At 42.3% G+C, this 24,168-nt stretch overlaps 1 protein-coding gene across 3 annotated transcripts in view; it reads left to right on the forward strand.

Moving 5' to 3' along the window:
• Positions 1-204: 204 nt before the first annotated feature.
• LOC148013632 (Peptidase family M48 family protein) overlaps positions 205-24,168 on the forward strand; it is a 116,614-nt gene continuing 92,650 nt past the window's right edge. For all 3 annotated transcript variants that reach the window (XM_087667483.1, XM_087667482.1, XM_087667484.1), the window contains exons 1-2: positions 205-545; positions 643-732. In XM_087667483.1, coding sequence (XP_087523609.1) covers positions 237-545; positions 643-732 — 399 coding nt within the window. In that variant the 5' untranslated portion in view covers positions 205-236. The remainder of the gene's footprint in view (positions 546-642; positions 733-24,168) is intronic.

The raw sequence follows: 24,168 nt of genomic DNA on the forward strand, positions 1-24,168 counted from the left end.
GTTTGACTTATTTAACCTTATCGGTGAGATATAATAATTTATATCATAATTTTAAAATGTAAAATCATCACCAAATCGGGGTGAGGGGTGTGTTGTTTAGGGAAGCCTTACGTTATTGGTCCTTAAACCTATTATTATATTATTATTATTAGTAGTATAGGAGGGTACGCATACGCATGGCTCTATAAGAACCACACTTTTTCCAAGGAAGAACCAAATGGCTTTCCTTCTCGCGAATGAGTTCCAGGCTTGACGAGCTTCTCTGTCAGCACCACATTTTTTCCCCAAGAAGCGTCGAGACTCATACGTCGGCTTTACTATCAGAGCCTTCCCGCCTTAAAAACCAACAAGGCCACAGCACTCCAGCCACGGCAATCCTCAGAATGTCGTTGGTGAGTCCTGGTTTGAGTGCAACATGTGGCGTGCAGATGAAGAAACACCGGCTTCTCACGAATGGCACGACGATGCTCAGTGCTGCGCCCTCCGCCATGCCGCCATTCTGCCGGGGAAGCTTTCCGTGTCTGCTGATGCAGCAGCGGCAGCAGGTGATCAGCCAGGATCGATGAGAATATGATACATCGACGATCTCCTTCATCCCGCCATCCTCATATCGTGTTTTTTTTTCGATGGCGTCTTTTGCAGAGAGCTTTCACAGCAGTTCCCAGATTCCGGGCAGCCGTGGACCTACCTGACTTGAAGGCAGACGATTTTAGTCATCCGTTAGACAGACAGGTCTTTCAGGCCTTGCCGTTGCATTCTCAGTTATCGCTTCCTTAATTCTAGGAGTTAGAGCTACTGCTTATAAAACCAGAAGTAACTCTGTCTTAATCGGAGATTCTGCTAATAAAGAAGAGTGTGCATAAATTGTTTGGATCGCTGGCGGAGCATGCTTGAGAGTCCTGAAAGAGTCAACCTATCAAGCTTGCAGTAATGGTTCACGTGTCTTGCACACGTGGTGGTTTAGGACAAGTATTCAAGGGTGAGGAGAGCAGAGTCCTCCTTTTATGACAAGTGGTCAAGAGTCAGAAGATTAGAGTTCTCCGTTATGTCTCTCTCTCTTTGATCCAAAGTTCATACCGCTTACATCACGAGCAGGAGCTAGTACTCATCAAGCTCGTATTGTAACAGTCTGATGCTAGCTGCTAGACTGAAGGCTCTTACAAGAGTAGCATATTGGCCAAAAGTTTATTCTGTTGTCTTCTATAGATTCCTATATGTTTTCTCAACTGCGATTTCAGCTCCTAGTTCTGTATTTCTGGTCTTTGTCTATACTTTTCCGTTTGTGTAGCAATATTAGTGTGACCAAATGCTGTCCATACATGACATATAAACGCATAATAAGCGTTGGTCTTTGAATGAGATTTCATGTCAGATATGACATGTGCACAGACGTACCCCCACCTCATGGCATAATATGTCTTACATTTGCCTTGATACAAAACTTCAGTTGCTCAAGGACACCAAATCCAATCGGCCATCCAAGGTACCTGACACTTTTCTAGGACCTAGTTGACTTGCCTAAAAGATATTTTATTGAAAGTTACATGAGTGGAGGGCCGAGTTCGAGTTCCAGGGACAGACCAGCCTTGAATTGCCTCAACTGGATGAGGGCCTTGACACATCCAGTAATATTGTAGGCCCCCCCCCAAAAAAAAAGAATAGTCATCCTTTAATCAAATTTTTTTTGCTAGGTGGTTTTTGAACCAATAACTTAATAAGAACTCCTCACCTGTAAGAGCTTTGCAATTGATGCTTGGTCTTCCAATTGTGAGTTGCTAGTGAAAATTTTGCTACAAATACTTTGCCCTTTGGCAAACCATACAAACTTCAAAGATCTCATTTTTGGTATTCTCTAGAGTCTCAGTGAGGTCCTTCTTTCTATAAGATTTGTGTAAGGCATTGAGATGGTGCTGTGATCTATTTGAGGAATGTGAATGTATAGTGCAAAGAGTGTTGAGGGAAGGGGCAATCATGCATCACACACACCCTACATATCATTGTCTCGTAAAATTGTGGAATCTCTTACATGATCTCTAATGGTATGTGCACATCATGGAGTAGATGTAGCAGCTTGCCTCATGATATTGCATCATGATGTGTCGTGCAAACTCAGAATGCAGCAGTATATATTTTGACTTTGTCTTCGATGAGGGCATACAATGTGAAAATGTGGCCAAAGGTGCAATATCCTTATCTTGAACTGATGTTTGCCCATGGCGTTCAGTCCATCATCCCAACTTATGATAAAGACTAGAACCAAAATGTCTGCCATTGTATGGCTAAGCATGATCATCTTGTTGCTGCTTGGTCTTGTGGGGTCTCTTGTTGTATGGATCATTACTATGGTACCATATTGGTGGGCAACTAGGATCCTATCATTTGTGTGCTAGTAAAGGAGCCAATATGTCCAATGTGTGGGAAATGCTAGGCAACCAATCTATTGCAATCCTAGGATTTGCCGTTGTATTATTAGTTAATAGCTCTTCTCACAATGTGAGATAGAATGAAGTAGCAGACGAGGCTTTTGGGTGGGAGAGGGAACTGATTAGATACACAGCAAAGAAAATGGGCTTAGTGTATACACAAATATTTGCCATGAATGCCTCCAACATGACCCTTGAAGCTTTGTAGCAGAAACTAGTTCAACTGAGAGGGGAAGGGCAAATTTTTGCTAGGCTACATTTTAAAACCCAATTTTCAGCATTATCCAGTCATTTAATTAATATTCAAAATCAAAAGTCTTAAAAATAAAATTTAGCCCTTTTTTACTTGCCCAAAATTAAATGTGCACATCCATGATTAAATTGGCTAGGCCATTTGCAACCTGGAGTGGTTCCCAATCTCTGTTGACCCTTAGATTGATATTAATTAATTAATTAATTAATGCTAGTCTCTAGTGTCTCCACTCACATCTTATTGGCCGAACGATTGTCCTAGGGTCAAAACTAAAACCAAGTGATTACCAAAATCCAATTGGCATAGCTTATCACAACTTTTACCTTTGACACCTACTGCATGCTCGGGGTCCTTGGCCTGTTACTATGAAATAATTGCCATGTGCATCACATGTGCTAAACAACCTTGTACATTTGATTAATATATATTAATCAAGTGTTATCGGCAAGATGAGAGTACCTCAAAACTTAACGCCCTCGTGATGACCTTTCTGAATTGGGGTTGCGTGGGTGAATGCCAGGTATCCTAACCAGACTAGACGATAATTGAATCATGGGACTAGCCTTCCTCCTTAGATAGGGTGGTAAATAACCTGATGAAGCACTAATTATAGCAAGAATAAAATTTATGAAACCAGAAATGCACAATTTACCTTAATAGGCTGGGATAGTAGACACCCTGTTGCACCCAGAACTGGCATCCCTTTTGGTATTTCTTTAACTTCAATTGCTAGTGGATGTATTACAAGGCGAGATTCCACGATCTCCTTGGTTGATCCAAAAGCCCCTTGCTAATCCAACAATCAACAAATAAGTTGGGCAATTTGCCCCTTGATTTTCACTTAGAGCTTGCTCTAACTAGCCCCTAATTGGCCAAATGTTGTTTTTGATTTACAATGGATGGTTGGGCATCTGAAATCCTTGACAATATAATAAATTGTAGGTGCTAATTTCAGTGTACGGTGACTTATGCTGTTGGCATGGGTTGCGAGGTGGCTGCTAAATCCTATTTTTTGGAGAAATTTAGGGTTTACAGGAAAGATCCCTCCACTATCCACCAAATTTGGCTGAGATCTACTCAAAATGGCTGAGATCTCTTAAGAATGGGTTGGAAAAGGTGAGAGAAAGCCAATATGAGAGAGAAATCCTATTTTCTTTGTGAGAAAACCATAAATTTGCTTGCTGCCCGTATTTAATGCGTCACCTAATGCCAAGAACCTCCAAAATATTGTCACTTGATTAGCAATGTTGTTGCTAGCCCTTGGAAGGTGTCTCCCTGTTGTCCCTTGCTTGCTGAGGCCCCTAGATGGTTGTGTTCTGTAGCAAAATTGCTATTGTTTGATCTAAAAAATGGATCAATAGCTCCCTCTCTCTCTCTCTCTCTCTTCGAAGTTGTAAATCGACAGAATGGCTGAGACCCAACAGCCCCCAAAAACGTTTTTTCAATTTGCATGGGCATTTTTGCCAAGTGGCAGTCTTCTAAATCCATTTTTTAGCATTATCCAGCTATTTAATTAATTTTCAAAAGTAAATAATCTTGAAAATTAATTTCAGACCTTTTGACACTACTCAAAATTAAATATGCCCATTCATAATTAAATTGGCTAGGGTATTTGCAATCTGGAGTGGTCCCCAACCTCTGTTGACCTTAAGATTGGTATTAATTAATTAATTAATGCTAGTCCTCTAGTGTCACTGCTGACACTTCTTGGCGAAAGAACTTTCCTAGGGTCAAAATTGACACCAACTCATGGCCAAAACTCGGCTGGCATAACATATCACAACTTTTACCTTTAATACTGAATGCATCCTTAGGGTCCTTGGCTTGTTAGCATGAAAAAACTGCCATGTGCAAAACAATCTTTCACATTTGATTAATATCTTAATCAAATGTTATCATCAAGATTAGAGCATCTCAAACTTTCATGTCCTTGTGATAGACCTTTTTGAACGTGGGTTGCTTGGATGAAAGCCAGGTATCCTAATCAGACTGACAACAATGGAACCATGGAATTGGTCTTCTCCCTTGGAGAGGGTGGTAAATAACTTGATGAAGCACTAGTTGCAGCAAGCATAAAATTCACATAACTAGAAATGTATAATTTACCTTAATAATCTTGGATAGTAGACACCTTGTTGGCCCCAAAACTGACGCCTCTTTCAAGATTTCTTTAACTTGAATTGCCAAATGGATGTATTACAAGATGAGATTCCATGATCTCCTTGGTTGATCCAAAAGCCCCTTGCCGATCCAACAATCAGTAAATAAATAGGGCAATTTGTGCCTTGATTTTCATCCAGGATTTCCTCTAAATTGGACCCGAATTGGCCAAATGTTGCCCCAAATTTACAATGGATGGTTGGGCATTTGAAATCCTTGAAAATACAACAAATTGTAGAGGCTAATTTCAGTTTACGAAGCTTTATCCTATTGACATGGGTTGTGAGGTGGCTTCTAAACCCTATTTTTTTGCAAAAATTTAGGGTTTATAGCAGTGATCGCTCTGTTATCCACAAGATTTGACTGAGATATACTCAAAATGGTTGAGAAATGCTGAGGTCTCTTGAGAATGGGTTGGAGAAGGTGAAAGAAAGTCAAGATATAGAGAAATCCAATTTTCTTTGTGAGAAAACCCAATAATTTACTTGTTGCCTACATTTAATGCAGTCACCTATTGGCACGTACCTCCAAAATGCTGTCACCTGATGGATAGTGCTATTGTGAGCCCTTGGAAGGTGTTTCCCTTTTGGCCCTAGCTTGCTGAGGCCCTTAGATGGCTGCCTTTTGCAGCAAATTGCTGTTCTTTGATCAGAAAATTGACCAACTCCCTCTTTCTCCCAAGCTATAATTTGATAAATTGGCTGAGACCCAACCCCCAAAAACATTTTGTCAGTTTGCATGGGTGTTTTTGCTTGGTAGCAGCCTTCTAAACCCATTTTTCAGGATTATCCAGTCATTTAATTAATTTTCAAAATTAAATAATCTTGAAAATTAATTTTAGGTCTTCTGATCATGCCCAAAGTGAAATGTGCTGATCCATAATTAAATATGCTAGGCCATTTGCAACGTGGAGGGTACGCAACCTCTATTGACTTGTAGTTTGATATTAATTAATTAAGTAATGCTAGTCGCTAGTGTCACCGCCGACACTTATTGACCAAACAAGCGACCACTAAAACCCAATTGGCAAAGCTTATCTCAACTTTTACCTTTGACACCCACTGCATCCTTGGGGTCCTTGGTCTATTGCCATGAATAATTGCCACGTGCATCAGGTGTGCTAAACAACCTTGCACATTTGATTGATATCTTAATCAAATGTTATTGGCAAGATTAGAGCATCTCAAAATTTCATGTCCCCATGACAAGCCTTTTTGAACTTAAGTTGCCTCGGTGAAAGCCACGTATGCCAATGAAACCAGACGACAATGGAATCATAAAACCAGCTTTCCACCTCAAATAGGGTGGTGAATAACTTGATGAAGCACTAATTACAATTTACAACAATCATAAAATTCATGAAATCATAAATACATAGTTCGCCTTAGTAATCTTGGACAATAGATACCCTTTTGGCCCCAAAGTTGGCACCTCTTTTGGTATTTCTTTAACTTGAATTGCCAATGGATGTATTACAAGCTGACATTCCATTACCTCCTTGGCTGATCCAAAAGCTCCTTGTTGATCCAACAATCAACAAATAAAATGGGCAATTTGCCCCTTGATTTTTACTAAGGACTTGCTCTAAGTGGACCCCAATTGGCCAAATGCTGCCCCAAATTTACAATCGATGGTTGGGCATCCGAAATCCCCAACAGTATAATAAGGTGTAGATGCTAATTTAGTGTACGATGACTTATGCTGTTGGCACAGGTCTTGAGGTGGTTGCTAAATCCTAATTTTTGTAGAAATTTAGGGTTTGCAGGAGAAAGCTCTTTGCTCTCAACCAAATTTGGCTGAGATTTGCTCAACATGGTTGAGAAATGTTGAGATCTCCTGAGAATGGACTGCCAGGCATCTCCAAAATGCTGACACTTGATCGGCAATGGTATTGCAAGCCCTTGGAAGGTGTCTCCTTCTTGAGGCCCCTAGTTAGCTGTCTTCTCCAACTAATTGCTATTCTCTAATTAGAAAATGAACTAGCAGCTTCCTTTGTCTCTCCCAATCTATAAATTGATAGATTGACTGAGACCCAACCCCCAAAAACGTTTTCTCAGTTTGCATGGGCATTTCTTCCAATTGGCAGCCTTCTAATTTCATTTTTGAGCATTATCTAGCCATGTGATCGATTTCAAAGTTAAATAATCGCGAAAATTAAATTTAGCCCTATTGACCTTGCCCATCCATAATTAAATTGGCTAGTTCATCTGCAACGTGGAGTGGTCCCTAACCTTTGTTAATCCTTAGATTGGTATTAATTAATTAATTTGGTGAAATAACTATCCTAAGGTTAAAACTAACACCAACTTACCACCGAAACCAGTTGGCATAACGTATTGTAACTTCTACCTTTGACATTGACTGCAACCTTGGGATCCTTGGCTTGTTATCATGAAATAATTGCCATGTGCATCACATGTGCAAAACAACCTTTCACATTTGATTAATAACTTAATCAAATTTTACTGGCAAGATTAGAACATCTGAAAATTTCACATTTGCATGACATATATTTTTGAACCCGGATCGCCTGGTTGAAAGTCAAGTATATATAGCAAACATAAAATTCATGTAACGAGATATGCACAATTTACCTTAATAATCTTGAACAATAGACACCTTGCTGGCTCCAAAATTGGCACCAATTTCAGTTTTTCTTTTACTTCAATTGCCAATGGATATATTACACGGTGAGATTCCATGATCTCCTTAACTGATGCAAAAGTCCCCTGCTGATCCAACAATCAGTAAATAAATTGGGCATTTTCCCCCTTGATTTTTACCCAAGACTTGCTCTAACTGGACCCCAATTGGCCAAATGCTGCCCCAAATTTGCAATGGATGGTTGGGCATTTGGAATCCTTGACAATACAACAAATTGTAGATGTTAATTTTAGTATACGATGCCTTATCCTGTTGGCACGAGTCACGAGGTAGTTGCTAAACCATAATTTTTGTAGAAATGTAGTGTTTATAGTAGAGATTCTCTGTTGTTCACCACATTTTGGTTGAGATTTGCTCAAAATGGTCGAGAAATGCTGAGATAAGCATGATAGGCAAAAGATGTTGGGTTTGTTGTAGTTTTTGCCTATTCCAGACAGGCCCTAACAAAGCATTGCTATGGACTTCATCTTTGGGCTTCCTAGGATATCTATAGGGAATGATGGGATATGGACTATCATTTGTAGGTTCACCAAATAGGCCCATTTCATTCTGGTGAGGAAGAAGATAAGGTTAAAAAATCATATAGTATGTTTATTTTTGCAACATACATTTAAGTATCATTATATGCCCGAGTTGATCGTTAGTGATCGAGATTGTACCCGAAGTTGAGTATTAGATACTATGGGCCCTTACATGTGTTGGAGAGGATCAATGATGTTGCTTGTCGGTTGAAGTTGCCTCCACGTTGGCAGATACATAGTGCCTTTCATGTGAGCTTGTTGAGGCCTTTTCATGGTGATGTGCCAAAGGATGTATTTGCTGAAATTCAGCTTGAGGTTGAGGAGCTGGATGAGATATTGGTACGTCGGTAGATTTTGGCACATAAAGAAAGAAAGACAAGAGATAAAGTTTTTAGAAGGTAGTTGGTGAAGTTTTAGAATCATTCACCAATGGATGATAAGTGGATGGAAGAGGATGACTTGGCAAACAATCCTCAGTTGTTATAGCTTTACCTTGATGCCTTTCAATTGGAGTTGACTTTAGATTGAGCTCAGTTAGGTTTAGTAGAGCAAGGGCCTAGAGCGGTGCTTGATACTCAAGGGGGAGGTAGCACTTCCACTCCTTATTTATTAAAGGACAACTCTCATATGTAGTAGATCTTGGATGGATTCAGCATGTGTCCTGGGTGCTATGTGTGAGATTGGCATTCCTTGGACAGTAGGCAGTCATATGCATTCGTTATTAGTTTTGTGTAGTCGCAGCAGGCAAGATACGTGGCAGTCTGGCCGTACAACAGGTGACCTCAGCAAGGTGATAGTCAACGTAGGTGCCATGTGGCACAGCAGGTGCAGTTGACCAGATTTGGGGCAGTTGGCTGCATTTAATGTAGCTGACCTGCATTATATTTGGCATTTCTTTTGGGCTATTTATTTTGCCTAGTCTCCACACACTTTCAATCATTTTGATCACAGGTTTTCAGATTATTGATCGCAGAGATTGCTTCGAGGTGGAGACATATGTGGATATACTCTTTGTGCCTGTGTACATATCTGCTTCCTTATACAACATTCTTCATTGCAGATTTTCTGTGTTTCATTGCCTCTCTCTCTCTCTCTGTCTTGGTCATACACTTCTGTAGCGTTTCACTCTGAGATGGTATCAGAGCATTGAAGGACTGACTAAGGGTGGACCTACGTGAAGAGGAGATTTCAGCGTGACACAAGGCTGTGTTTTTAGCGTTCAAGGGCGAGGAGGAGGGCTGCCATCAAAGCAAGACTAAGGTGAGCATGTGTGTGCGAGAAAGGAGCAGAGTTGTTGAAGCTGTTGCTGATTTTTACCTACATGAAGAGGAGATTTCAATGTGACACAAGGCTGCGTTTTCAGCGTTCAAGGGCGAGTAGGAGGGATGTGCATTAGAGCAAGACTAAGGTGAGGATGAGCGTGTGAGAAAGGAGCAGATTTGTTGAAGCTGTGGCTGATTTTTGCTGTTTGAGAAGGAGGAAGGTTGCATTTTGGGCCTTCAAGTGCAGATTTTACCTTTTCATCGCTATCAATGGGTGAAAAAGGAGCGGGACGAGTAGAGAAGTGCCCTAGTAGGCCCCATACATACAGTTAGAGAAGGTTGCTTTTTGTATTTTGTGTAGGCATTTTAGGTGAAGATGTCTTCTTAGGTCGAGACAGAGTTTTAGGTGATCATGAGCCGGAAGGTGCCCATGCTACCTGCTCTTACATCAAATCAAAAGCTTGATGGCGAGAACTATTGCATGTGGGGGGTTATGATGCTTGCCATCTTGGAGTCCGATGATTTGACGGAGCTTGTTACAAAGGCTATGCATCGTCTTTCTTCGAGAGACGAGACTAGACTCTTTACAAGTGATAAGTTGGAGTTGGCAAAGGCTCAGGCACATTGGGACAAACTAAATGCTCGCATTTGCTCATTTTTATTTCTCTCATGCACTATAGTTGTGATCTCTCATATAGAGCATTTGATGGTGGCTTGGGAGATATGGCTGGAGCTTGATCAGATGTATAATCGCATGACCATCATGAAATGAGTTTCTTTGGAAGTGTAGATGAGGACCATGGGTATCAATAAGTCATCTTCTATGCGAGAGGATATCAACAAGTTGAGGCAGCTTCAGATGCAAGTACAAAACGCAAGGAAGGTGATCACTTTTGAAGACATGGTGATAACTCTTCTTTCATACTTATTGTCTTGTTTTAGTGGTTTTTATTTTGCCTTGACTGCCTTAGGGCAGTTGTAGACTCTTCGTTGGGAGGAGTTGATTCCTATGGCCTTGGACCAAGAGGAGTAGTTGAAAGAGACCAATGCTTCTAAATTGGAGGCATTGATAGGTCAGTTCTCTCAGAAGAAGGGGAAGGACCAAAAGGAGGAGGAAAAATCAAAGGAGGACAAGGAAAAGGAGTCCACTTGTCACATTTGTGGCAAGACAAGTCATTGGAAGAAGGACTATCTCGAGAAGGAAAAGAAGGAAAAGGAGCAGAAGGAGAAATCTTCAAAGGATTTCGGAGTGGTAGTTGCTTCCTCATTAGTTGTTTTCCTCCACTTGGAGGTGGTTGAGGCATCGACCTTGAAGGCCTTCGATGTTGCATTAATGGCCTCATATACTCGAGAGTGGATTGTTGACAGAGGTGCCTCCTAGCACATGACTCCTTCTACAGTGGGTGTTGCTCATTTGGGGCCTTCGAATGGACAGATTCTCATTGGTGATAGTTCTTCTATCCCTATTCAAGGACAGGGTAATATACATCTTATTCCAAATGGGCAAGGTGGTGCCTATACATCCGAGGTGCTTTATGTGCCGGCCTTGAGATACCATTTGCTTTTGATACACAAGCTTTATGCCCTCGGTCTCTTGGTCGAGTTTGATGTGAATTTCTTTTGGATTCTGGATCGTGGATCCAGATAGGTCCTTGCTTTAGGTTATGAGGAGAATGGGGTCTACAAGTTGCAGTCTTCTTTTGCCTTGACTTCTCTTCTTCACACCTCTCAAACAAAGTGCAAGCTTTGGCATGCTCAGTTTGGCCACCTCAACTATGATTACCTGCGGAAGGCGTCTAAGGGGGGCAGCTTGTTCGAGATTTGCCAGATATTATGGTGAGCCAAAAACCGTGTGTATCCTGCAGCCGTGGGAAAACAAGCTTGTGATGCTATTCCCAGAAAATCTTTGAGATGGTCTTCAGCACCCTTGAAGCTTGTTTCTACCGATCTTTGTGGACCAATACAGACAGAGTCCCTTAAAGGTAGCTTGTATTTCAGGTTAATTGTGGATGATTACAACAGGATGACATGGGCTTATTTTTTGAAGCTGAAGTTGGAGGCTTTCTCCCACTTTATGGATTGGTTACTCTTTGAGGAGAACCGATAGGGCTGGAAATTGAAGACCTCACGAATGGGTAAGGGCGGAGAATTTGTTTCTAATGAGCTTGCTCGTTTTTGTGTAGATCATGGTATTCACTAGGAGTTTGCTAACACAAACACCCCTATGAAGAATGGCATATTGCAGTGGAAGATTGTAGTGTGATCGAGATGGCCCGTACTATGATGGAGCATTGACAGACACCTTAGTGTCTTTGGGCCGAGGCTGTGGCTATTGCAGCCCACATTCTTAATCGATCCCCTACTTTCGTTGTTGTTTGTATGACACCTTATGAGGCGTATTTTGGGTGTAAGCGAGATGTTTCTTATTTCAAGGTTTTTGGGTGTGGCGCTTATGTTCATATCCTGAAAACACAACGTGAAGCGAGATGTTTTTTATTTCAAGGTTTTTGGGTGTGGCGCTTATGTTCATATCCTGAAAACACAACATGACAAATTTGAAGTGGCTTTCAAAAGACAAGTGTTTGTGGGCTATAGATCACAGTCTCAAGGTTATCGATTGTATGATCCCATTAAGTGGGATGTCTAGCCATGATGTCTGGTTCATGGAAGTTCTAGCTTTAGAGGAGGGTGAGGAACACTCCGTTCTTGGAGATCTTGAAGATAGTTGGATGCCAATGACTGTTCCTCCGCAGCACATGCCTCTTGAGGATTCTTCTTCAAATGAGGAGCTTATTTCTCAGCCACTAGACTCGATGGTTGAGCGCCAACAATCGATGGAACTTCTAGAGACTTTAGCGGATGGAGAGTGACGAGAAGAGATCCGGCCTCCTCGTCGTTGGGCATGTGATACTCTTCGTGATGCAGGGATTGAGGGGGTCCCTGAAGAGTGGCAGCCACAAGATGGTTTGTGGCATTCTTGGAGGAACCAGACACACCACACTGAGCTTGTGTACACTAATTACTGCTTGATGACTCGTGCCATGTAGGATCGGGAGCCCATCTCCGTGAAGGAGGCTTAACAACATGATCATTGGCAAGAGCAATGGAGTAGTTGGAGTCGATTGAGAGGAATGGCACTTGGTACCTTGTGCCTAAGCCTTCTCATAAAAAGGTAATTGGAGTCGAATGGATCTTTAAGACCAAGTATTGTAGTGATGGCTTGTTGGACAAGCACAAGGCCATCCTTGTTGCTAAATGCCATAGGAGATGACTTGTCTATCAGTTGGATGTGAAGTCTATCTTTTTGAATGGGGAGTTGGACGAGGAGATTTATGTTAAGCAGCCTCTAGGCTTTGGTTCTTTTGATGGTTAGGTGTATGGGTTGAGGATGTTAGCAGAGTATTTGTCAGCTCATGTGTGAGTCTGAGCTTGATCTGGGCTGGGCATTTTTATTAGGTATTTTAGGTATTTTTCTGGTGTGGCATTTTATGCCATTGGGGCATTTTTATGCACCAGTCGGCCAGCATTAATGCTGTCCGACCAGCATTATTGCTCCCCACTTTTTCAGCCTATTTATACTCAGTGGCTCCTCCTCAATCAGTCACTTCATTTCACCATCTGCAGACTCTGTAGAGAGAGGAGCCAGTGCTAGTGCCCACGCAGCCAGTGACTCACTGTTGTATGCGACTGTCTCGTGTTCAGATATATGGATTCCATTTCCCGTGCATACATCTGAGTTCTCATCTGTATCGTGTTATTTTCTTTTCTCTTTTTGTCTTGTGTTTCAGCAGTTTATTTCAGCACATGTTTATGCTTCCACCGCTGCTCCACTTCTGACATGGTATCAGTTTTCAGGATTTGTGTTTCTGCTGTGTTTTCTTGCTGATTTCAGGACTATTTTGTACCCCTGCTGATCAGACAACTGCTGTCGCAGCCAGGCGACCTATTTTGGGGCTGTTTTCAGCCTGCGTTTTTTGCAGTTTTGCCATCGCCTGCTGCCTCCGCACCCTCTGCTGCCTACGCACCCTCTGCTGCCTGCGTTTTTCATCTGCAGCTACTGGCGACAGTTTTCTACCTGTTTTTCTCCAGTTTACAGCCTGCGTTTTGCTGATTCAGCATCTCTCGTGGCTGGGTGACTGTTACTTCAGGCCGTTTTCTCTGTTTTTGGCAGTTTTTGACTGATTTTTTGCCTTTCTGCAGCAGATTTTGTCTTCTATTGATCAGATTTTGGGTTATATTGCATATGAACTCTCATTTTCTACAGTCTGTGCTTGTGTTTTGGCTGTGTTTCCTCTCTAAATTCCATCTCTTCTCTACTTCTCTTCTTATCCTCTCCATATGGCTCCTCCGTGCACTTCCACTAATGATAAGTTACATATGACCTCGATGCTTCTTGAGAATGAGGCATCCTTGAGATTACAGGGGCGGCTTCCGGCACATTATGGAGGTGAGGCTTATGTAGCTTCAGAGAGGGGTGACGGGAAGAAGAAGTCGAAGGCCCAGTGTTACCACTGTGGCAAGAAGGGACATTTGCGGAAGGACTGCAAGAAGTTAGCGGCTTCCAGGAAGAAGGAGCAGAAGACGAAGCGGGATGCTGACTCTACCGATGAGTCCTCTCCTTCATCAGACTCCGACTCCGCTCCTCCGACCAAGGTGAAGTCCAAGGTGCGGAAGGGCTCCTCTTCTTCGGATCGCGGGAAGGGCTTGGTGGCCCCTTCCTCGGCTGCTTTCTAGTGATGGTGATGAGGTCATCCCTCACGACTCTCGTGCCAGAGAGGGAGTGTGAGCGGGTGTTCAGATGGGGCAGCCGCGCCTCATCTATATTTTTATACAGGTGCACAGGTTCCAGAGAGGGACGTCCCTGACGCATCGACTTCAGTCTGGCGGAATCAAATCCTGGAGCTGGGATTGACATCTAGGTTCATGCTGAGCTGGTTATCTGACAGAGAGCGGGAGGCTTTCGTCTGGAGCTCACATGAGGGGACACTTTGGTGGTCTGGCCAAAGGCGGGGAATCCATGGTCACCTATGTTTAGAGGCATTTTTGACAGGATGGTCTTGTATGCTACTGCGAGACATTAGTGATGGACACAGAGACATGCTATGATCTTCTCTATTTTCTGGTGTTTGGTATGATTGACATCGACATCACGTTCTCTCCGAGGCACCTTGGTGGTGGCTTGATCACCCACTGCTTGGGTATCCATGGTTCTACTTGGTGGTTCTATGTTGTATAGTTTCTGATTCCTTTTCATTGTACTATTGTATTGTATCAGATCACTCATGATCTGAGAGAGGGTGTTAGCAAAGTATTTGTCAGCTCATGTGTGAGTCTGAGCTTGATCTGGGCTGGGCATTTTTATTAGGTATTTTAGGTATTTTTCTGGTGTGGCATTTTATGCCATTGGGGCATTTTTATGCACCAGTCGGCCAGCATTAATGCTGTCCGACCAGCATTAATGCTGTCTGACCAGCATTATTGCTCCCCACTTTTTCAGCCTATTTATACTCAGTGGCTCCTCCTCAATCAGTCACTTCATTTCACCATCTGCAGACTCTGTAGAGAGAGGAGCCAGTGCCAGTGCCCACGCAGCCAGTGACTCACTGTTGTATGCGACTGTCTTGTGTTCAGATATATGGATTCCATTTCCCGTGCATACATCTGAGTTCTCATCTGTATCGTGTTATTTTCTTTTCTCTTTTTGTCTTGTGTTTCAGCAGTTTATTTCAGCACATGTTTATGCTTCCACGGCTGCTCCACTTCTGACAGAGGAAGGCCCTCTATGACCTTAAGCACGCTCCCCGTGCTTGAAATGAGAAGATTGACTTTGTTTGTCCTTTATGTGGATGATTTGATTGTTACAGGTGACCATGCCGAGATGGTTGAACAGAGAAAGGCAACACTTCATAAGAAGTTTGAGATGATGGATATGGGACTTCTTCATTTCCTTCTAGGTCATGAGATCTATGAGACTCCAAGGGGGATCTTTATTTCCAAGCAATGGTATGTGCAGGAGCTCTTGACTACGTGTATTGTTTCATGGAGCGGCAAGAAGCAGCCCACAATTGCCCTATCTTCGACTGAGGTAGAGTATCGGGCGGCATCTTCTACCACATGTGAGACTGTGTGGCTCCGCAGGCTATTGGAGGAGCTTGGCTATACATAGACAGATTCTATTGTTCTTTAGTGCGATAATGAGTGTTGCCTTGCCTTGGCCTAGAACCTTGTGTTTCATGCTCAGACAAAGCACATCGAGATCCAGTACCATTTCATTCGGAAGAAGCTTTTGGATGAGACTATTGATATGGTTTACTACAAGATAGAGAACAATCTTGCAGAATTGTTTACGAAGGCGCTTTCTCAGGCTTTACTTCGATAGCACTCGAGATCCCTTAGCCTTCTGTCTTGTCCAAGATCTGAGAGGGGGCGTTAGAGATTGGCATTCCTTGGACAGCAGGCAGTCATATGCATTTGCGAGCAGTTTTGTGCAGTTGCAGCAGGCAGGACATGTCGTAGTTTGGCCATACAGCAGGTGACGTGAGCAGGTGGTAGTCAGTGCAGGTGCCACGTGTCACAGCAGGTGTAGTCGACCAGATTCTGTGTAGTTGGCTGCATTTAATGCAGCCGTCCTGCATTATATTCGGCATTTCTTTTGGGCTATTTATTTTGCCCAGCCTCCACACAGTTTTAGTCATTCTGATCACAAGTTTCTAGATTGCTGATCGTGGAGACTGCTTCGAGGTGGAGACATACGCAGACATACACTTTGCGCACGTGTACAAATTTGCTTCCTTATACAGCATTCTTCATTGCAGATTTTCTATGTTCCACTTTCTCTTTCTCTGTGTCTCTTCTCTCTTTGTTCACTCTCTGTCTTGGTCGTACACTTCCACACTACTTCACATTGACACTATGCTGATAGTATGTTTGCCACGGGGTCACTACTCAGCGTACTAGTCACTGTGAGATGTATGTAGATGAGTATGGTTGTTACTGCGCCTCTAAAATTATACATTGGCATCAACTTATGATCAGGTTGAGATTAGTTTCAGATCGGTTTTCATATCAATATATAATCAGATTATGATCAGTTTATGCTCAATTATAAATGGTTCTCAGCTGGTTTCATGGACAATAGCATGTTAAATGAATATCATTGATAGTTCAGCCACGGTTTACGTTTTGTTTATGCTTTACTATGGTTGTTTAGTCAGAACAATTGAGAAAGATGAGAAATGGATGCATCTAGTGGGTTTTTGGCAATAGCTGTGGACTATTTTCAGTTTTATGGTATGTTTATAGTGTCTGGGAATTTTCAGCAAGTGTTGGGCATGTGGCATAGTAAAACAACAATGACAATGTTGTGTTGACTCTAATGCCTTATGGAAATTCGAGTGCAATGTACTTTTTATTTAGCACATTGCAAGTGGAATTGGGGATGGTTGTAGGGATTTCAAGGGGAAGGTTTGTCATGGGGACGTGAAATTTTTGGATGCTATGCTTATGCTAGAGACATTTGATTAAGCAATGTTGAGATGCACATTTGATGTGCAAGCAAGTATGTCACGGTAATAGGCCGAGGACCCAGAGGAAACAATGGGAGTCAAAGGCAAAAGTTGTAACAAGTTATGTCACCTAGGTCCTAGGTGAATGTTGGTGTGAGTTTGACCCTAGGATAATTAATTGGCCTATAAGTGTCAGTGGTGACACTGGGGATTAGGCATTAATTAATTAATTAATTAAGCCTGTCCATGAGTCAACGAAGGTGTGGGACCACTTGGGGTTGCAAATGGCCTAGTTAACTAATTTGTGGATGGGCACATCTAATTTTGGGAAGGGTCAAAAAAGGCTCGAATTAATTCTTAGAAGTCATTAATTTTGAAAATTAATTAAATGGTTGAAAATTGTTGGAAAATGGATTAAGAAGGCTGCTACTTGGCAAAATTTGCCAAGCCATGGGAGTGAAGGTAGTTTGGGGGCTGTTGGAGGCTGATCGAGGCATTCAAGCTGAGAGAGAGGGAGAGGGAAGAGGCTGCTGGTCAGATTTCGAGTTGTTGGAGACCTCTTGGATGCAGGCAACAACAGCAAATGCTCAGGTTGGAGTAGGTGATAGCATCTGTGATCTCTATGGGGCTTGGCAATAGTAGATTGGGGATGGTGGCTATAGTTTGAGGGCCCTCTGGCAATAGGCGATAGCTCTTGAGCAATCTTTGACAGGGCAACCTCTATTTTGGAGGATTTTCTGCGAAGAATTTGTAAAATTTCTCTCTCTACAGCATTCTCTCACCTTCTCCAGTTTTATGCAATTCTCAGCCATATGGAGCAAATCTCAGCCATATTTGGTGGACAACAAGAGAATTTTTGCCATAAACCCTAATTGCAAAAGAAATCAGGGTTTACCAGCCACCTTGGGACTTGTGCTAGCCATTCGAGGCATTGAAGATTGAAATCAGCCGTTGGAATTTAAGGAATTGCTAGAGATTTCAGATGCCAGCCCATCCCAATTGATTTGGGGCAGCATTTGGGCAGCCAAAGGTCAATGTTGGACAAGTCTTGGGTGAAGATCAAGGGGCAAAATTGACCAAAAGGCTTGTTGATCATTTATGACATTAAGGGGCATTGGATCAGCAGAGGAGATAGAAGGATTGCATTGTAATATAAAGAAATATTGCAAGGGGCACTAATTTTGGGGCCAACAGTATCCAATGTCCAAGATTATATGGTAAAGTGTGCATTTCAGTTTTTTGAATTTGTTAATTTCTGTAATTAAGTGATTAATTATGTTTTCATCGCTCTTCCCAAGAAGGAAGGTTGGTTTCAGTAACTCTTTAGAAGAGCACTAGCTGTGATACCATGTGGGGATATCCCATATAACTGAACACAGAGAAAACATAAATGCACGAACGCCAAATGTGAAAACACGAACAAAGAAGAACTTTGAAGTGAATGAACAAATGGTATAAATGAAGGAAAAAGTGTACAAGATGCTCAAGGGGAGAGCTGTCCAATAGGTAGTAGCTCTTGTGGGAGCGGGATTATGGAGGTATCGATCCGTGTCATTTAGAGGAGATGGATCCCAAGTATAGTAACGACTAGTTAGAGCAAGGGCTGATGAAGAAAAGTTTTTGAAAATGCAAAAATGACCACAACAACAAGTTGAATGAGGTGTTTGATAGATGGAGGCTCGGAAAAATTCAGCCTATAGCAGTTGCCAGGTTGAAGGGCGATAGTTGGGGATGACCTCAACAAAAAGCTGAATGAGGTGTTTGATAGATGGAGGTTCGGAAGAATTGGGATAATCTGCAAAACAAGGGATGAATTGAGTGGCTAGGGAGCCTCGTATTTATAGACGCGGATCCTCCCAAAGTTTGGGCATTTGTTTATGGGGCACAAAACTTTGGTAAAATTTAAGTTTTGGGGCTGTTTTAATGAGGTCATGAAGATTTAATATGTAATGCATCCTCTTTAGCTCAACATGAGAGATTGCCTATTAATAGATTAAAAAATATACATCAAAGATGACTAGTTGGCGAGCAATAAATGCGGCATAAAATTTTGGTTGATTAATGTGCTTGGCATGAAACAAAAATGCACTTTGACGTAGACTCAGCCACCTAAGATATGTTTTGTGCTAACACCTACTCCTTACGCCACCCTTCTCCACTTGGTACCCACATGGGTTGGTAGAGGTTAGCTTGAAATGTGGCTCATGGATGACCCCCTTTTATTAACATCTTTCATGACACTTGTAGATTTGTTAAATTGGTCTACTAGACCTTCTATGTACTTTGGTCCCTAAGTCCATCTGGAGTCCTTTATGGAGAACTATAACGAGTGTGATTTGTCATGAGTCATGCACTCAAACTATCTTTCCATGGTAGAGATCTACCTATCAATGGACAAGTTTCGTGAGGCTAGTCTATTTACTTCATCTTTAGGCTTGTTATTCCTTAGCTTTTTAGACTAATCATAGATTTAGACCGTTGGATAAGTTGGTTGTCATGGGGACATGAAATTTTGAGATGCTTTAATCTTGCTGATAATATTTGATTACGTTACTAATCAAATGTGCAAGGTTGTTTAGCACATATGATGCACATGGCAGTTATTTCATGGGAGCAAGCCAAGGACCTTGAGGATGCCACGGGTGTTAAAGGCACAAGTTGTGATAAGTTATGCCAACTGGATTTTGGTGGTTAGTTGGTGTCAGTTTTGATCCTAGGATAGATATTTGGCCAATAAGTGTTAGTGGTGACACTAGAGACTAGAATTAATTAATTAATTAATTAATGCTAGTCTAATGGTCAACAGAGGTTGGGGACCACTCCAAGTTGCAAATTGGCCCTAACGAATTTAATTATGGATGGGCACATTTAACTTTCGGTAGGGGTTAGAAGGGTTGAAATTAATTTTCAGGATTATTTAATTTTAAAAATTAATTAAATGGTTGGATAATGCTGAAAAATGGGTTTAGAAGGTTGCCTCTGGCAAAAATGCCCATGCAAATTGAGAAATTGTTTTTGGGGTTCAACCATTTGATTAATTTTATAGCTGAGAGAGAGAGAGAGAGAGAGAGAGAGAGAGAGAGAGAGAGTTGGTCCATTTTCAGCAATTTACTATACAAGAGCCATTTGGGGGCCTCAGCAGGTAGGGGACATTAGGGAGACACCCAAGGGACGTAGCATGGGCAGCAAGGGAGACACCCAAGGGAGACACCCAAGGGACGTAGCATGGGCAGCAAGCTGAGAATGAGGGAATCGGACAAGAGGTGGGTTCATCTAAGTCTCTTGAAGATGATGATCAGCAAGAGCAAGAGGAATTTGATGACCGGTTTAAAAATCAGTTCAGGACAAGAGCTGAAAGGTTTATGCAATTGGCAAATGATCCTCAGTTCATGCACTTTTTGAACCCCTTAAAGGAGGGTAGTAAAGGCAAGAAGAGGAAATCATCTTTAAGAGATTTAGGACAGCAAGATGCACGGTAGGAAGAGCCAATATAGTGGCATGATGTTCGAAATATGGACAGTGAGCATAAGCAAATGATGCTAGTGGGCAATTGATGCATATGTAAGGCCAACTTGGAAGTACCAATCCAAAGTTTTTTGGACAGCAAGACATTCATGCAAATATGGGCAGCCAAGTTACTTTAATGCATGGTGTGCAAGGCCCAATGTATTTGGATATGGTTGGTACCATGCATAACCCCATGTATAACAATGTGGGCATGATGGTGGGACACAAAATGGCAAGTTTGACAATGCACATATGCAGCCAACTATGTTTGGGACTCATGGTATAAATGTTGGTGATGTAAATACTTCATATAGTGCTGGTCATGAGGGAAATTCAGCTAGAAATGCTCGCATGAGGAAAAATGCAGCTAGTAATATATGCAATGTATGGGGAAATGTATCTTGGTATGGTTGGTAGTATCCAAATTTCTATGCACAGTCACATTGCAATGGTACAAAGTATGCCAACAAGAATGTTTCCTAATGCATCTGGTGCTCCTAGCATGTCAGGCACACATGAGGAGCTAGTCAACTGGATACAATGTTGCATATTAGTTAAGTTGGAATTGTAGCAATGTGAAAGTATAAAGCATCGCAATGCTTAAGGGGAAGAAAGGCTTATAACCTAGTAGAGGTTTAAAGGCAAGTAAAGCTAGAGGTAAGTTTCCATATGCTTCTCAGTGAAGCTTTAGCTTTGTTTTACCAATAGATGCAATGTGGATGGAAGAGGATGAACTAGTAGATCATCCTTAGTTGTTGTGCAGCCTTACCTAGATGCCTTTTAGTTAGAGTTGATATTGGTTCGGGCTCAGTCAGGTTCAACAGACTAAGGGTCCGGAGCATTGCTTGATGCTCAAGGGGGAGGTAGCACTTCCACTCCACCAGTTGTGGACAACTTTCCTATGTAGTGCATCTCGGATGTATTCAACATACATCCAAGGTACTATATTGAGAGTATTTTTGCCATGAGGTCACTACTCAATGTATTAGTCATTGTGAGATGCATGCAGATAAGTATGAGTTTCACCTGAGCACTAAAACTATACTTTTGTGTCAATTTATGATTAATTTGGAATGAGTTTTTGTCTCAATTTGAGAAGAAAATCCAATAAGTTTAAGCTCAATTTTTGATAATTTTGAGAACCATTTATGGTTGCTTTTGGAATCAGTTTTGCATCAATTATTGATCAGTTTTTGCAATGAGTTTGTGATAAGTTTGGGGTCGGGACAATTGAGAAACATGAGTTATGGATGCATCCAATGAGTTCCTAGCAATAGTTCTAAAGTGTTTCTCAGATTTATATCATGTTTATGTTGGTTGGAAATTTTGAGTAGGTTTGGGGTATGTGGCATGGTTAGACAATAGTGGCCAATGTTGTGACTATGATGCCTTATGGAAATTCCAGTGCAATATGCTTTTCCTTTGGCACAATGCAGTGCAATCGAGGATGATTGCAAGGATTTCAAGGGGGAGGTTTGCCATGGAAACATGAAATTTTGAGATGCTTTAATCTTACCAATAACATTTGATTAAGTTACTGATCAAATGTGTAAGGTTGTTTAGCACATGTGATGCACATGGCAGTTATTTTATGGTAACAAGACTCCAAGGATATAGTAGGTGTCAAAGACAAAAGTTGTATAAGTTATGCCATTTGGGTTTTGGTGGTTAGTTGGTGTTAATTTTGACCCTAGGATAGTTATTTAGCCAATAAGTGTCAGTGATGACACTAGGAACTAGCATTAATTAAATAATTAAAGCAAGTCTAAGGGTCAACGGAGGTTGGGCACCACTCTAGGGTGCAAATGGCCTAGCCAATTTAATTATCGATGGGCACATTTAATTTTGGGTAAGGTCTAAAGGGCTATAATTAATTTTTAGGATTATTTAATTTTGAAAACTAATTAAATGGTTGGATAATGCTGAAAAATGTATCCTAAAGGTTGTCACTTAGCAAAAATGCCCATGCAAATTGAGAAAACGTGTTTTGGGGTTTGGTGTCAAAAGATGATATACCAGTGAGACAGTAGGGTTTGCGGGGAGGAACACGGAGTGAACTCGATAAACATGGAGAAGAGAAGAGAAGAGAGAAGAAACTGTGATGAATGGAATGAGAAAGTTCTGAATCATGGAGTGAATGTGATACAAGGGAACAAGGGTGCCGTAGCACAAGGAAGATGATGAAGACAACCACGAACCACGAACCGCAATGTCCTTCTGCAGGGGTGTGAGGATAGTGGAGAGGCTGGAGAGAAGAGGTGATGGACTGAATGAATTAGCCGTGAGGAATGAATGAGAGAGTGGCCTATAAATAGGCATAGTCAGTCTAGGATGGCGCCTCTTTTTGGAGCTGCAAACCCTAAACGCAAAACACAGAAACACAAAAACGCAAACTGTGGGTGAAGGGTTTCTCTCAACACCCCCTCTCAAGCCCAAAAAAGGGAAACAAGAGAAGAGTGAGGTGGAGATGCAAAGCTACATGTTGAAGAATGCTTATGTAGCAGGTGCCACTTAGACAGTGTCCCTCGTGGGGAAATTGTTCACTTGTCCAAGTGCTCTAGTATAAAGATGATGAAAACATGTAGTGCATAGGAGGAATGTCGGACTTTGTGTGGTGCCGAGAACCATAAGGATATGCCCGTACTCGATCTCGGGAGGTTGGCTCCATGCTAACCAAATGACCAAGGCAAGAAGAGGAGGAGGAAGAAGATATAGAGGATCCCTAAGATCCAAGATTTCCACCAGAAAGGGAACTTGTAGTAAAGAACGGTAGGCAAAGTGAACCGGAGAACCTGAAACTCAACCTCGGGAGAGAAGCCACTAGCTGTGTGCATCCATGCTGGAAGGAATACAAATGCCTCGTCACCAAGTTGTAGCTGAACCTGCGAGGTCCTGATCTAGGTGGTACCTGAAGATCCTGGGTATCAGTAGAAGAGATGACTGGTTGAAGATAGCCACCCCAAGAAAGTAGAGGATGGATGAAGAGCTTCATGTGGAGTAGGTTCCCCCTCTGAGGTGGAAGGTGGAGGGGCCCCCGTTGAAGTCGAAGAAGAAGTAGATGCCCCCTCTGAGGGCAAAGAAATAACATCCCCCTCTGAATCCCCCTCTGAAGTAGATAGAGAATCCAAAAACTCATGGATCACAGACTCTGAAATGTCTGATGACGAAGGAAGTGCCGCCGGTCGTATCGAAGAAGGTATCTGGGGTGCCGAAGAGCTCCTAGAGGTAGCCTCTCGAACCTGAGTAGTCGAGGGTGGGGAAGAACGGGGCTCTGAATGAGCAAGAGGTGGGTAACAGTTGTTGTCTCTCAGTGGAGTAGATTGGGTAGCCGAAGAAGAGGAAGGAGTTAAGCAGCCACTGTCTCTCTCAGGAGCGGATTGATGAGGAGACGGTATCAAATAATCACAGTCTCTCAATGGAGCGGATTGTAGAACTGCGGGCCGCGGTAGCCACTGTACCCGAAAATAGGTGGGAGAAGATTGCCGCTGGCATTGCGACGTTCTTGAGGAGGTTGTAACGTGAGTCGATCCTCCGTGTACTCGAAAGGACTTAGTGCGCATCGGATGCGTCTTATTGCCTTGAGCATAGTACTCTAATAGTCGATGTAGAACAATCTCTGTGGCCCAGAAAGGAGAGGTGGCACAAGGAGTGCCTGGTGGAAGACGCATATACTCCGGGGGGGGGGGTGGGGAGCAAAGGTCGAAGTCGGCAAGCAACGGTAGTGTGTCCGGTGATGCCATAGTAGAAGCACCCAGTAGTCTAGTCATCTATTGGTAAAGAAGCCATGGATACCAGTGTGCCTTGCTGAAGAAGGAAGAGGTCAGCCACCAGGAATCACAAACCGCAATGTCTGCCTCAAGGGGCGTAAGGGCA

This window comes from Lygodium microphyllum, chromosome 26 (genome assembly GCF_053477565.2).
Source record: "Lygodium microphyllum isolate KBCC chromosome 26, Lygodium_microphyllum_v1.1.10, whole genome shotgun sequence".
Classification (NCBI taxonomy): Eukaryota; Viridiplantae; Streptophyta; class Polypodiopsida; order Schizaeales; family Lygodiaceae; genus Lygodium; species Lygodium microphyllum.